The sequence below is a fragment of the Rhagoletis zephyria genome, unplaced genomic scaffold (genome assembly GCF_001687245.7).
Source record: "Rhagoletis zephyria isolate East Lansing unplaced genomic scaffold, Rhagoletis_zephyria_1.1 Rzeph_scaffold_00957, whole genome shotgun sequence".
NCBI lineage: Eukaryota > Metazoa > Arthropoda > Insecta > Diptera > Tephritidae > Rhagoletis > Rhagoletis zephyria.
The window spans coordinates 59,140-69,789 of record NW_016158041.1 but is presented as its reverse complement, the minus strand read 5'-3'; the positions used below and the strand labels follow the sequence as shown (position 1 = coordinate 69,789).

At 39.1% G+C, this 10,650-nt stretch overlaps 1 protein-coding gene and 1 long non-coding RNA gene across 4 annotated transcripts in view; both read left to right on the top strand.

Annotated features, from left to right (window-relative positions):
- Positions 1-7,929, top strand: part of Tsp39D (Tetraspanin 39D) — a 103,976-nt gene extending 96,047 nt beyond the window's left edge. For all 3 annotated transcript variants that reach the window (XM_017615063.1, XM_017615062.1, XM_017615061.1), the window contains 2 exons: positions 7,588-7,806; positions 7,877-7,929. In XM_017615063.1, the coding sequence (XP_017470552.1) occupies positions 7,588-7,806; positions 7,877-7,927 (270 nt within the window). In that variant the 3' untranslated portion in view covers positions 7,928-7,929. The remainder of the gene's footprint in view (positions 1-7,587; positions 7,807-7,876) is intronic.
- A 953-nt stretch (positions 7,930-8,882) lies between these two features.
- On the top strand, positions 8,883-9,247 carry LOC108362192 (uncharacterized). The gene is made up of 2 exons (XR_001847426.1): positions 8,883-9,124; positions 9,195-9,247. It is a non-coding gene; the product is annotated as an uncharacterized LOC108362192 (long non-coding RNA).
- Positions 9,248-10,650: the final 1,403 nt, after the last annotated feature.

Sequence of the window (10,650 nt, the reverse complement as noted above, 5' to 3'; positions counted from 1 at the left end):
CGTTGTGGATTGTACAGCAACACCAAATCTCCTTCCTGGAAACCCTCGGAATTCATCGAATTATCATACCTAGCTTTCATCTTGTCACTCATAATTTGCGTGCGCTGTCTCACAAGAGCATGTATCTCTCTCAGCTCCTCTTCCAGGATGTTTGACGTCTCTTTTCCAATCCTTCTAGCATCACCAGTCACCCCAAACTTCAGATCACTAGGCAAACGGAGCTCACTGCCGAATATTACCCTTGCAGGAGTTTTACCCGTTGTTTCATGCACTGCTGACCGGTATCCCATCAGGAACAAGGGTATGCGGACATCCCAATCTTTTTGATTCTTGTCCACGACCTTCCGCATATGCGCTTCCAGGGTTCGGTTGAACCGTTCCACCATGCCGTCTGATTGGGGATGAAGAGCCGTCGTTCGAGTTTTCCGGATACCCAGTATCTGGCACATCTCTTGGAACACCGCCGATTCAAAATTTCTTCCCTGGTCAGTGTGCAGCTCTATAGGTACACCGTATCTTGCAACCCAATTGTAAAAGTAGTCCATAACAACAAGGACGTATTTGTTTCCCTGTACGCTCGTAGGAAATGGACCGGCTACATCCATGGCAATCCGCTCGAAAGGTGCACCTGAGTTATATTGCTTCATCTGGCCATGACTTCTGGATTTCGGCCCCTTAGCTGCAATACACTCCGCGCAGTTAGCAATCCACTCTGCGACCGATTGCCGACAACCAACCCAATAGAACCTCTGCTTAACCTTCTCCAGGGTCTTCGTAATTCCCAGATGCCCTCCACTAGGACCATTGTGGAATTCCTTGAGTACATCCGGAATTCTTACCCTTAGAACTACTATCAGGTTGCGGGAGCAATGGCCATCTTCGCTTTCCCATACCCTATGCAAACAGCCAGATATTAATTTTAAGCTGTTCCATTGTACCCAGTACGCCTTTGCGATGGGGCTTTCCGCTGCCATTTGCTCCTTAGTTGGCCTTCTGTCCACCTCCAGTCCATGCATCAAAAGCCCCAGATCTGGATCTTCCTGCTGACACTTTCGTAGCTGTTCTTCCTTCCACTCTTCCGCTGGTGTTATTGTCGTTAGACGGACGTCTATAATGTCCTCTTTTCCCTCAGCTTTTGAGCAGTGTTTACATTCCAGGCTACATGGTCGGCGGGACATGGCATCAGCATTACCGTGGACACTTCCCTTGCGGTGCTCAATAGCGAAGTCATAATTCTGCAGTCTCTCAATCCACCGAGCTAGCTGTCCTTCTGGATTGTTAAACTGTAGTAGCCACTTCAGCGCTGCATGGTCCGTTCGAACTCGGAAACGTTGCCCACAGAGGTACTTGTGGAAATGTTTGACGAACTCCACCAACGCTAGTAGTTCTCTCCGAGTTACGCAGTAGTTCCTTTCTGGTTTTCCAATCGACCGGCTATAGTAGGCAACCACCTTCTCCTGCCCATCAATTACTTGCGACAGTACGCCTCCTATGGCATAACCACTAGCATCCGTATCCAAAATAAACGTTGCACCTGGAACGGGATACGCTAGCATATGTGCAGTACATAGTCGTTCCTTCAGAGTCTGGAAAGCCTCCTCCTGCTCCTTGTTCCACTCGAAGGCTCTATTTTTCCTAGTGAGCTCGTGGAGGCTATTAGCAACGCTGGCGAAATTCGGAACAAATCGGCGGTAGTAGGTGCATAGCCCAAGAAAACTTCGTAGTTCGTGCAGGTTCCTAGGTCTTGGCCAATCCTTTACTGCTTCTATCTTTTCCTTCGCAGTACAGATGCCCTCCGTTGTCACCTTGTGCCCTAAGAAGTTCACCTCCTTCCTGAACAGTGAGCACTTTTTAGGACTAAGCTTCAGACCAGTGCCAGCTATCCTCTGGAAAACTTCTTCCAAATTGTTCAGGTGTTCCTCAAAGTTTTAACCCAGTACGATAATGTCGTCTAGATACACCAAACATGTTTTCCAATGCAGTCCTTTGAGCACATGGTCCATAAGTCGTACAAAAGTGGCAGGAGCGTTGCATAATCCAAAGGTCATCACCGTGAATTGCCACAGACCGTCTCCAACGCTGAAAGCTGTCTTCTCCTTATCCTCGTCACTTACCTCCACTTGCCAACAACCGCTCTTAAGGTCGAGTGTTGAGAACCACTTTGTTCCAGTCAACGAGTCCGGAGTGTCAACGATCCTGGGAAGAGGATAGCTGAATTTTTTCGTCACATCGTTTAGTTTCCGGTAGTCTACGCAGAACCGCATTCCGTTGATGAACCTCTGGATTTTTACTCTTTCGAGGTGCTCACCAGATGCATCTCCAATTGCCAAATGAGCCAACCTTTCAACCTCAGAAGCGAATTCTTGTAGAGTCTCATTGGCTTTTTGGCAGCGATTCTCCAGCTCCATCTGGTAAATCTGTCTCCTATGCTCGCTATCATAACGTCTTTCCTCTGCACCCATTAACGCATCGTAACTGTTCCTTTCACAATCAGGAATAGTCTGCAAGATTTCCGCTGCAGGTCCTTTAATGCAACCAACAGTGCAGCGGATTTATCCTCCATGATCCAGTGATTTGCTGCAGCCGTTTTTCGAGCTGGAGCTTAAAGACCTGGAAAGGAATCGTGCCGTCAAAGGATGGGGTTTTTACCTGGGGAGCGTTCGTTGAAGTAGCTGGACGATTCAACTGCAACCCCGGAGACGATCTTCAAGCTCATCCACCTTAGCTTCGACTTTCTCCTGTTTTTCCTTAATAACCGCTTAAATTTTATCTTGTCGTTCCTCGATTTTATTATGTCGCTCTCTCAGTTCCGCGTTATTTTTGAATTAATTCTCTTGTAGCTGAGTAACCTTTTCATCTAGCTGCGATGACATGCGTGTTTCCTGCACTTGCAGCTGGGATGAAATCTGTGACATTCGTGTATCCTGTGCTTGCATCTGTGACGACAGCTGTGATATCTGTGACATGGCAGCTAATAACGTGTTCATGTCCATAGCTGTTAATGAACTTGGAGACTTTTGCTGTTCTTCAACCTTCCCGGATGTCTGCTGCATATCCTTCGACGAACAAGTGGCCTCATCCTTCTGTTCATCCTTTGCGGATGCATCGTCAAGTTTACCCTGGAAGTCGTATTTGTCCACGTCGATGCCTTCTGCTTCCATAGCCTCTCGCAGCCGTGATAGTAACTCCACTTTTCTTCCGGAGGTTGCTAAATTTCGCTTCTCCAACTCCTGTTTGAGTTCCTCAATCTTTAAGTCGTGAATTTTTCCCATTTTCAAAAGTTTATCCTTCGGGATTTATTTAACAATCCCACTTCTGACTCCAATTGTTACGATTATCCTCGAAACCTTGAGGGATTTCCCAAATATACTTGGGCTCGTATCGCTGGATTGTTANAATACTTGTTAAAGCAATAACAACGCTTTACTAAACTTGTTAACACAATTAAACTTATAGCTTGCTTATTCGCAACTCACTTCTCTGCTCACTTTACTTGTAGCTTGCTGACTTGTAACTAACTCACTTCGCTGTGGCGGCGCCCTTATATACCTGCGCTCGTACTTATGGCAACTCTAGAACGTTCTGAAGTTTATCGCTCATTCTCTTTCTCTCGCTGTTCGCAGTGTTCATCCAACTCGACGTTTCTCTCTGTGGAACATTCTACGTCATTCTGCCTATTTCTCGTTGTTCGCTTCGCATTGCCGCAGTATTCGTCACAATATATTAACGCACTGGACAACATTTCAACCGAACCGAAGAATGGACTGTGATAATACTCTTACGTACATATGTATGTTGCGAAAATAAAATTTGCTGAACTGTCTTTGTTAAAAATGTCACACAATTAGCAAGAAAATTTTCCCGCACAGCACTTGTCACAAGACGTAGGAATTTTCAACGAATCCTACTCTGACACCAATTGTAGGGTTTACCGAGTGTAGGGCACTTAAAACATAGCTTTGATGTTGGTATTAATAAAATTGATTTATTTAATGAGTACTTTCAATTAACACTCTAGGCTTAGGTACATGTAAAACTTAAATTAAATATTCTTTTGTACGTATAACAGTAAGCGTGAGTATTACCACGTCCGTTCGGGTTTAAAGTCGCGCAACAAGTGTCTTTGTGGTTTCGTCTTCGTGTCTTTTGTCATTTTTGTTTCGTCCTTTTCTATGTAGTCAGTGTTGCCCTCACACTATGTTCAGAGTTCTATTTGTTTGTCGTAGGTAAATGATTACCCTCTGTTCATACGTTCCCACATATACATATCTGTGTTTATATGGAATAGTAGCTTATGTCGAAAGGCTGGCTTTATATGTGGCATACGATTGCGAATGACTCAGTTTCGCAAATAAACGTGCACAAAATAGTTCCGATACTAGCAAGTCTTTAGTTAAGTCTCATCAAAAAATTCCTTGTCGTTTAAAGGATAAAGGGATAAGCTACTATTCCATACACAGATATGTATTAGATAGGTAAAAGTTTTCTAATAGCGGTCACCCCTCAGCAGGCTATGGCAAACCTCCGAGATATGGAAAACAGCTTCTCCTAAAAATACAATCACCGTTCGTAGTCGGCCAAATACTAATATATTTAGTAAAGTGGATTCGAAGACTTATACATACATACATACATATCGTCATTTAAAGTACGAAACCGCGTTACTCTCTAGAAAATAATTTATGCAACCTCACATACGCGGTTTTGCATTTTGTTGATATGCGGTTTTGTAATTTAAACGACGATATGTACGTGGAATCTAAGTTTATATTTTCCAAAAAAAATCTAAGAGGCTGCTCTGTAATACGATTCGAAACAGAAATGCGATGCAATATGCAATTACATACCACTGTTTGACATAAGTGTTCAAATAAAACTGACACAGGCCATGATTCAATAATTAAAGGTTAGATAAACTGACAGTTGTCTCTCTCGCACCGCTCCCTTAGCAGTGGCACCGTGTTGCTACTTTGCAAATTTACTTGAAAAAGTGTAGCTTTCATGTGAAATAGAATTATATGTTTTTGTACAGTATTGTTTATTTGTATATGCATATAAAGCACATTTAACTGATGAAAACAAAAATTGCTTTTAAATTCGATGTTTACCTAAAACTTATAATAGTTTTATTTTAATTTTGCGCAATTTTTATACCGCTAAATAGCATATAACTACTAAGTGCCTACTTTGGGTACTTTTCTACTACCATATTCGCACCAAGGAATTTCATTCTTCCCCTTTCTCCGTCCTTCGTAAATGCAACCTTTTGTGAGGGAGTGTCAAACCTCGGCTGACAATAATTATCTAACCTTTAATTATTGAATCATGGACACAGGCTAAACTTTTTTCGTGACACGCCCTACTGTATAACGAGGGAGCGTCTCATTACGCTCATTTCAAAATTCTACATCGCAAAATTCTGAAAAATAAAAAAAAATCCTGATAGAGCAAAATTCGGTCCTTTTCAATTCTTCTTTTTCAAAATTCTGTTTTCGAAAGTTCCATATTTTGAAATTCTGTTTCACAAAATTCTACATTTCGCACTTCTACATACATATATTACCACCATAATTCATATATTTGTGCATATTCCTACATTCCTTCCAACCGAAAAGCATTTGCGTACATTGCATATGTACATATGTATGTATGTATGTATACTGTATGCATACCCTGCAGAAAAAAATTATCAATTGATAAGAAATAACCTACTTGTAGTTAGCCTTTTTGCGGGATTTCTATAAAATATATAACTTGTGGTTAGCTACAAAAAGCTAACTTGACACAAGTGTCCATGGACAAGTGATGCAGGAGTAAGGGTCGAGATTGTTTTCGTTAAACGCGTTTCTATTTAAATATCCTGCACTTCGCAAATACTTTTTCGAATTGAGGGCAAATAAAAGGGAGATCGAAATTTCATATTATCATTTTGAAGTTATGTCTCACGGAGTTCGAATATGGGACCACCTACAGCAGAATATAGAAACAAATGTGAAATGTTTTAAAATAAATAAAGTAAATAAAAATAAAATATTTTGTTTTCCTGTTGATATTTTATGTCCAAAAGTAGTTAGTTGCAAGTTAGTTGCATCAAATGCAGAGGTAACCACCCTTGACTACATCTAATGCAGTGGTAAACCACCCTTGACTATTTCGCGGCCATCGCCATAGAAATATAGTTAGCTTTCGTCAAAGAAAATATACAGATAATAAGTGACTTTTAGCTCCTTCCTAATCAACATAAAGTTAGCTTATAGTTAGACACATTTCCTGCAGGGCAACAAACGCTAAAAATATCTCCCATACAACGCCGTTGAAAATTTTTCGCGATAAGTTTATCGCGATAAGCTGTTGTGAGTGATCGCGAATGGATTACTTGCAATGTTTTTCCCATTTATGAGAGGCCAACATCGGCAATGCTCGGACTTCTCATTTTCGAGTGAGATGAAATTTCTTTGCTTTTTTCGATCGCGAATGAAAAGCAGCGGAAATTTTTTTGTCGATCGCATTCCGAATGTGAGAGATGATAAATTTGTTTTCATTTTTTACTCGCGATAAAATAATGCAAAAATAATTGTGGAGTATTAATGATCGCAAACGTGAGAGAATGTGAGTGAGAATTTCCGAACCCTGATTTTAACACCATATACATGTATTATATTTTTATACTTTTGATTAAAAGTCTTAATGTACCACAAATATATGTATTTACCTTTGTTTGTAAATAGTCCATATTTGGAAGAAATAAGTTAATTGTAAAATCAATAACTTTTAAAGCAAGCTTTCTAAATATGAACGAAATCGGACCAAAAATACTGGTTTACCAGACTCGGCAATATTTTTAGTGCAGTTATTCCTTTTCATGTAGTTAATATACGTTCTAAATATGAACCAAATCGGACTAAAAATACGGGATTTTCAAATATCTCGACTCCTGCGCCACCTATCGGATTAACTCATCTTTCGTATTGCATTGTCCTCGGGTTCTGAGCCAACTGTGAAGTTGCAAGTCTCTAGGTCATCGGGAAGTTGATCAAAAATTGATTGCAAGATTTGCCCCTAACAAACATACATACAGAGCAAGACAAGACGTTTTAGTTCGGATTGAAGTTCCACTCTACGGTGGTTAGGCTTTCGATGCGTTCTCCTTGTATTAAAAAAAAAAAACATACAGAGCAAGTAAAATAAAAGCTTTTAAAATAGAGGCACTTCAAAACTTTCACACAAAAATGAAGAATTCCCCTCTGCAATGAAAAGTTGTTCACGGAGAAAAAGGCTTAACCGACACTGCGGGCACAAAACAATGTAAACGGAGTACAATTAAGCACTTAAGCCAAAATTGCTTTCGCTATAACTTTGTAACGGTGCTTCGTAGGACTTTGAAATTTTGACGCTGGTGCGTATGGTGGTAGGTAATCGATTTCTGTCAAAAACAGAAAATCGAACATGTTGCCGCTTACGCCCTTTTGGCGGTTAGGGCTCGACATTTTTAATGCTCCCTTACGGCCACGAATCGAGTAATGAAATTATCATGGAAATAAAAAATTTGAGATATTTTAATAGTGTATTTTTTACCTTATTCCTCAGATGGATTGTTGTGGCACTTTTGGTCCAAAAGATTGGGAACCAATATTCCACAATACCTCGTTGCCATCTGCATGCTGCGCTGTTATCAATCTAAACGAGGCTCAGGACTGTACTGTGGTTCATGCTCACTCGGAAGGATGTCTAAATAAACTACTCAAACTTCTTGACTCCAAGACGTTGACCCTAGCTGGTGTGGTACTTGGAGTTGCGTGTATTCAGGTAACATTTTTTACACGTTCATGGACGATTCCCAACTAATTTTGTTATCTTTTTTTGAAATTAATTACAGCTTCTGACTATTCTCTTCGCTTGCTGCCTGTTTCGTTCGTTCCGTCGTTAATAGAAATATAAGCTCGCACGCATATCAGTGTGAGCAAAGGGAGCATTTTTGAAAATGCAGCGAAGCAATCGATATACCCACAAAACTATGGGCCAAATGTAGGAAAACTGCGTGTAGTTTTTCTCTCTGACGTCAGAATTTTTTTAAGAGGAGTTTGTAATTTTATATGTATAATTTCAAAATGCATCAAAAAATTCAGTGCAATGTAGGATAACAATACGGGTACCAAATGAAAGAGAAATTTCTGTAGAAGGGCGAATAGGTATTGAAATTGTAATTTTACTTAGTTTTATATTTTTAAGCTAATAACGTTAGGACGAAATTCGAGGATGTAGTCGAGTGTATATTATTACTTAACATATGGAAGGCTCCATGAGAAACTGAACCTCAGTGTAAAAATTATTTTCTTTATAAAGCTAACAAACGTGTTGATAAGACATTTGTAAAAATCTTTAATCAACCAAAAAATAACAAATTAAAGCTTTAAGTGCATTTTTATTAATTTTTTTACGTTTTGAAATCAAGTTCTAAGTAAATTTTTTGACNAAAAAAAAAAAACATACAGAGCAAGTAAAATAAAAGCTTTTAAAATAGAGGCACTTCAAAACTTTCACACAAAAATGAAGAATTCCCCTCTGCAATGAAAAGTTGTTCACGGAGAAAAAGGCTTAACCGACACTGCGGGCACAAAACAATGTAAACGGAGTACAATTAAGCACTTAAGCCAAAATTGCTTTCGCTATAACTTTGTAACGGTGCTTCGTAGGACTTTGAAATTTTGACGCTGGTGCGTATGGTGGTAGGTAATCGATTTCTGTCAAAAACAGAAAATCGAACATGTTGCCGCTTACGCCCTTTTGGCGGTTAGGGCTCGACATTTTTAATGCTCCCTTACGGCCACGAATCGAGTAATGAAATTATCATGGAAATAAAAAATTTGAGATATTTTAATAGTGTATTTTTTACCTTATTCCTCAGATGGATTGTTGTGGCACTTTTGGTCCAAAAGATTGGGAACCAATATTCCACAATACCTCGTTGCCATCTGCATGCTGCGCTGTTATCAATCTAAACGAGGCTCAGGACTGTACTGTGGTTCATGCTCACTCGGAAGGATGTCTAAATAAACTACTCAAACTTCTTGACTCCAAGACGTTGACCCTAGCTGGTGTGGTACTTGGAGTTGCGTGTATTCAGGTAACATTTTTTACACGTTCATGGACGATTCCCAACTAATTTTGTTATCTTTTTTTGAAATTAATTACAGCTTCTGACTATTCTCTTCGCTTGCTGCCTGTTTCGTTCGTTCCGTCGTTAATAGAAATATAAGCTCGCACGCATATCAGTGTGAGCAAAGGGAGCATTTTTGAAAATGCAGCGAAGCAATCGATATACCCACAAAACTATGGGCCAAATGTAGGAAAACTGCGTGTAGTTTTTCTCTCTGACGTCAGAATTTTTTTAAGAGGAGTTTGTAATTTTATATGTATAATTTCAAAATGCATCAAAAAATTCAGTGCAATGTAGGATAACAATACGGGTACCAAATGAAAGAGAAATTTCTGTAGAAGGGCGAATAGGTATTGAAATTGTAATTTTACTTAGTTTTATATTTTTAAGCTAATAACGTTAGGACGAAATTCGAGGATGTAGTCGAGTGTATATTATTACTTAACATATGGAAGGCTCCATGAGAAACTGAACCTCAGTGTAAAAATTATTTTCTTTATAAAGCTAACAAACGTGTTGATAAGACATTTGTAAAAATCTTTAATCAACCAAAAAATAACAAATTAAAGCTTTAAGTGCATTTTTATTAATTTTTTTACGTTTTGAAATCAAGTTCTAAGTAAATTTTTTGACTGAGTCTAAAGTAGGTTATGTTGAAAGTACTGTAAAATAGTTTGCGATTCATAATTTAAGTGTTTGGTGAGAATAATATATGTATAGTAGAACTCATCTGCTTTTAATAAAATTGTGTTATATATTGAATTTTGTGAGTGCTTTATCTATATTATGAGTTATTATTAAGCAGTATTGGTCTTGTACCACCCGTGACAAAAAAAGCTAAAAGTTGTTATATTTAATTACAGAATTTGAAGTTGCGTTTCGTGTTTGTTACCTAATGTTAGAAATTCATTGCAAATGTTTACCACAATTGCATTTTCGTTTCCACATAGTTAGCTATGAATAATTCAACAGTGAAGCATGTCCAACCCGTGACAGCTACGGGTGGAACAGTTGTCAGAGGTGCGTTTACAGGGCTGATAAGCTTTATTAGGTTGTTGAGGTGGACGCAGGCGAGGAGGAGGGAAGCGCGGACTCGCCCATTAGTTATACACCCTTGTCGTCAGCTGATTAAGTTAAGTGGCATTTTGGCCAGACAGATATAGACAAATGTATACATAAATGATCAGTCTGAAAAGAGAAATCGATTAAGCGGTTACTGTCAGTCCGTCTGTGCACACGATAACTCGAGTAAAAATTGAGATATCTTAACAAAACTTTGTACGTGTACTTCTTTCAGGCGTAGGACGAACGGTATTGAAAATGGGCAAAATCGGAAAATAACCACGCCTACCTCCCATATAACGGTAGTTTTCAGAAATACGAAAACTGCGATAGTTTAGTAACTACTGAAGATTATTCACTCAAAATTAATATTTACGATACTTTTTAGACGAAAAATAAGAATATTATAAATTTTTGGAAAATGGGCGTAC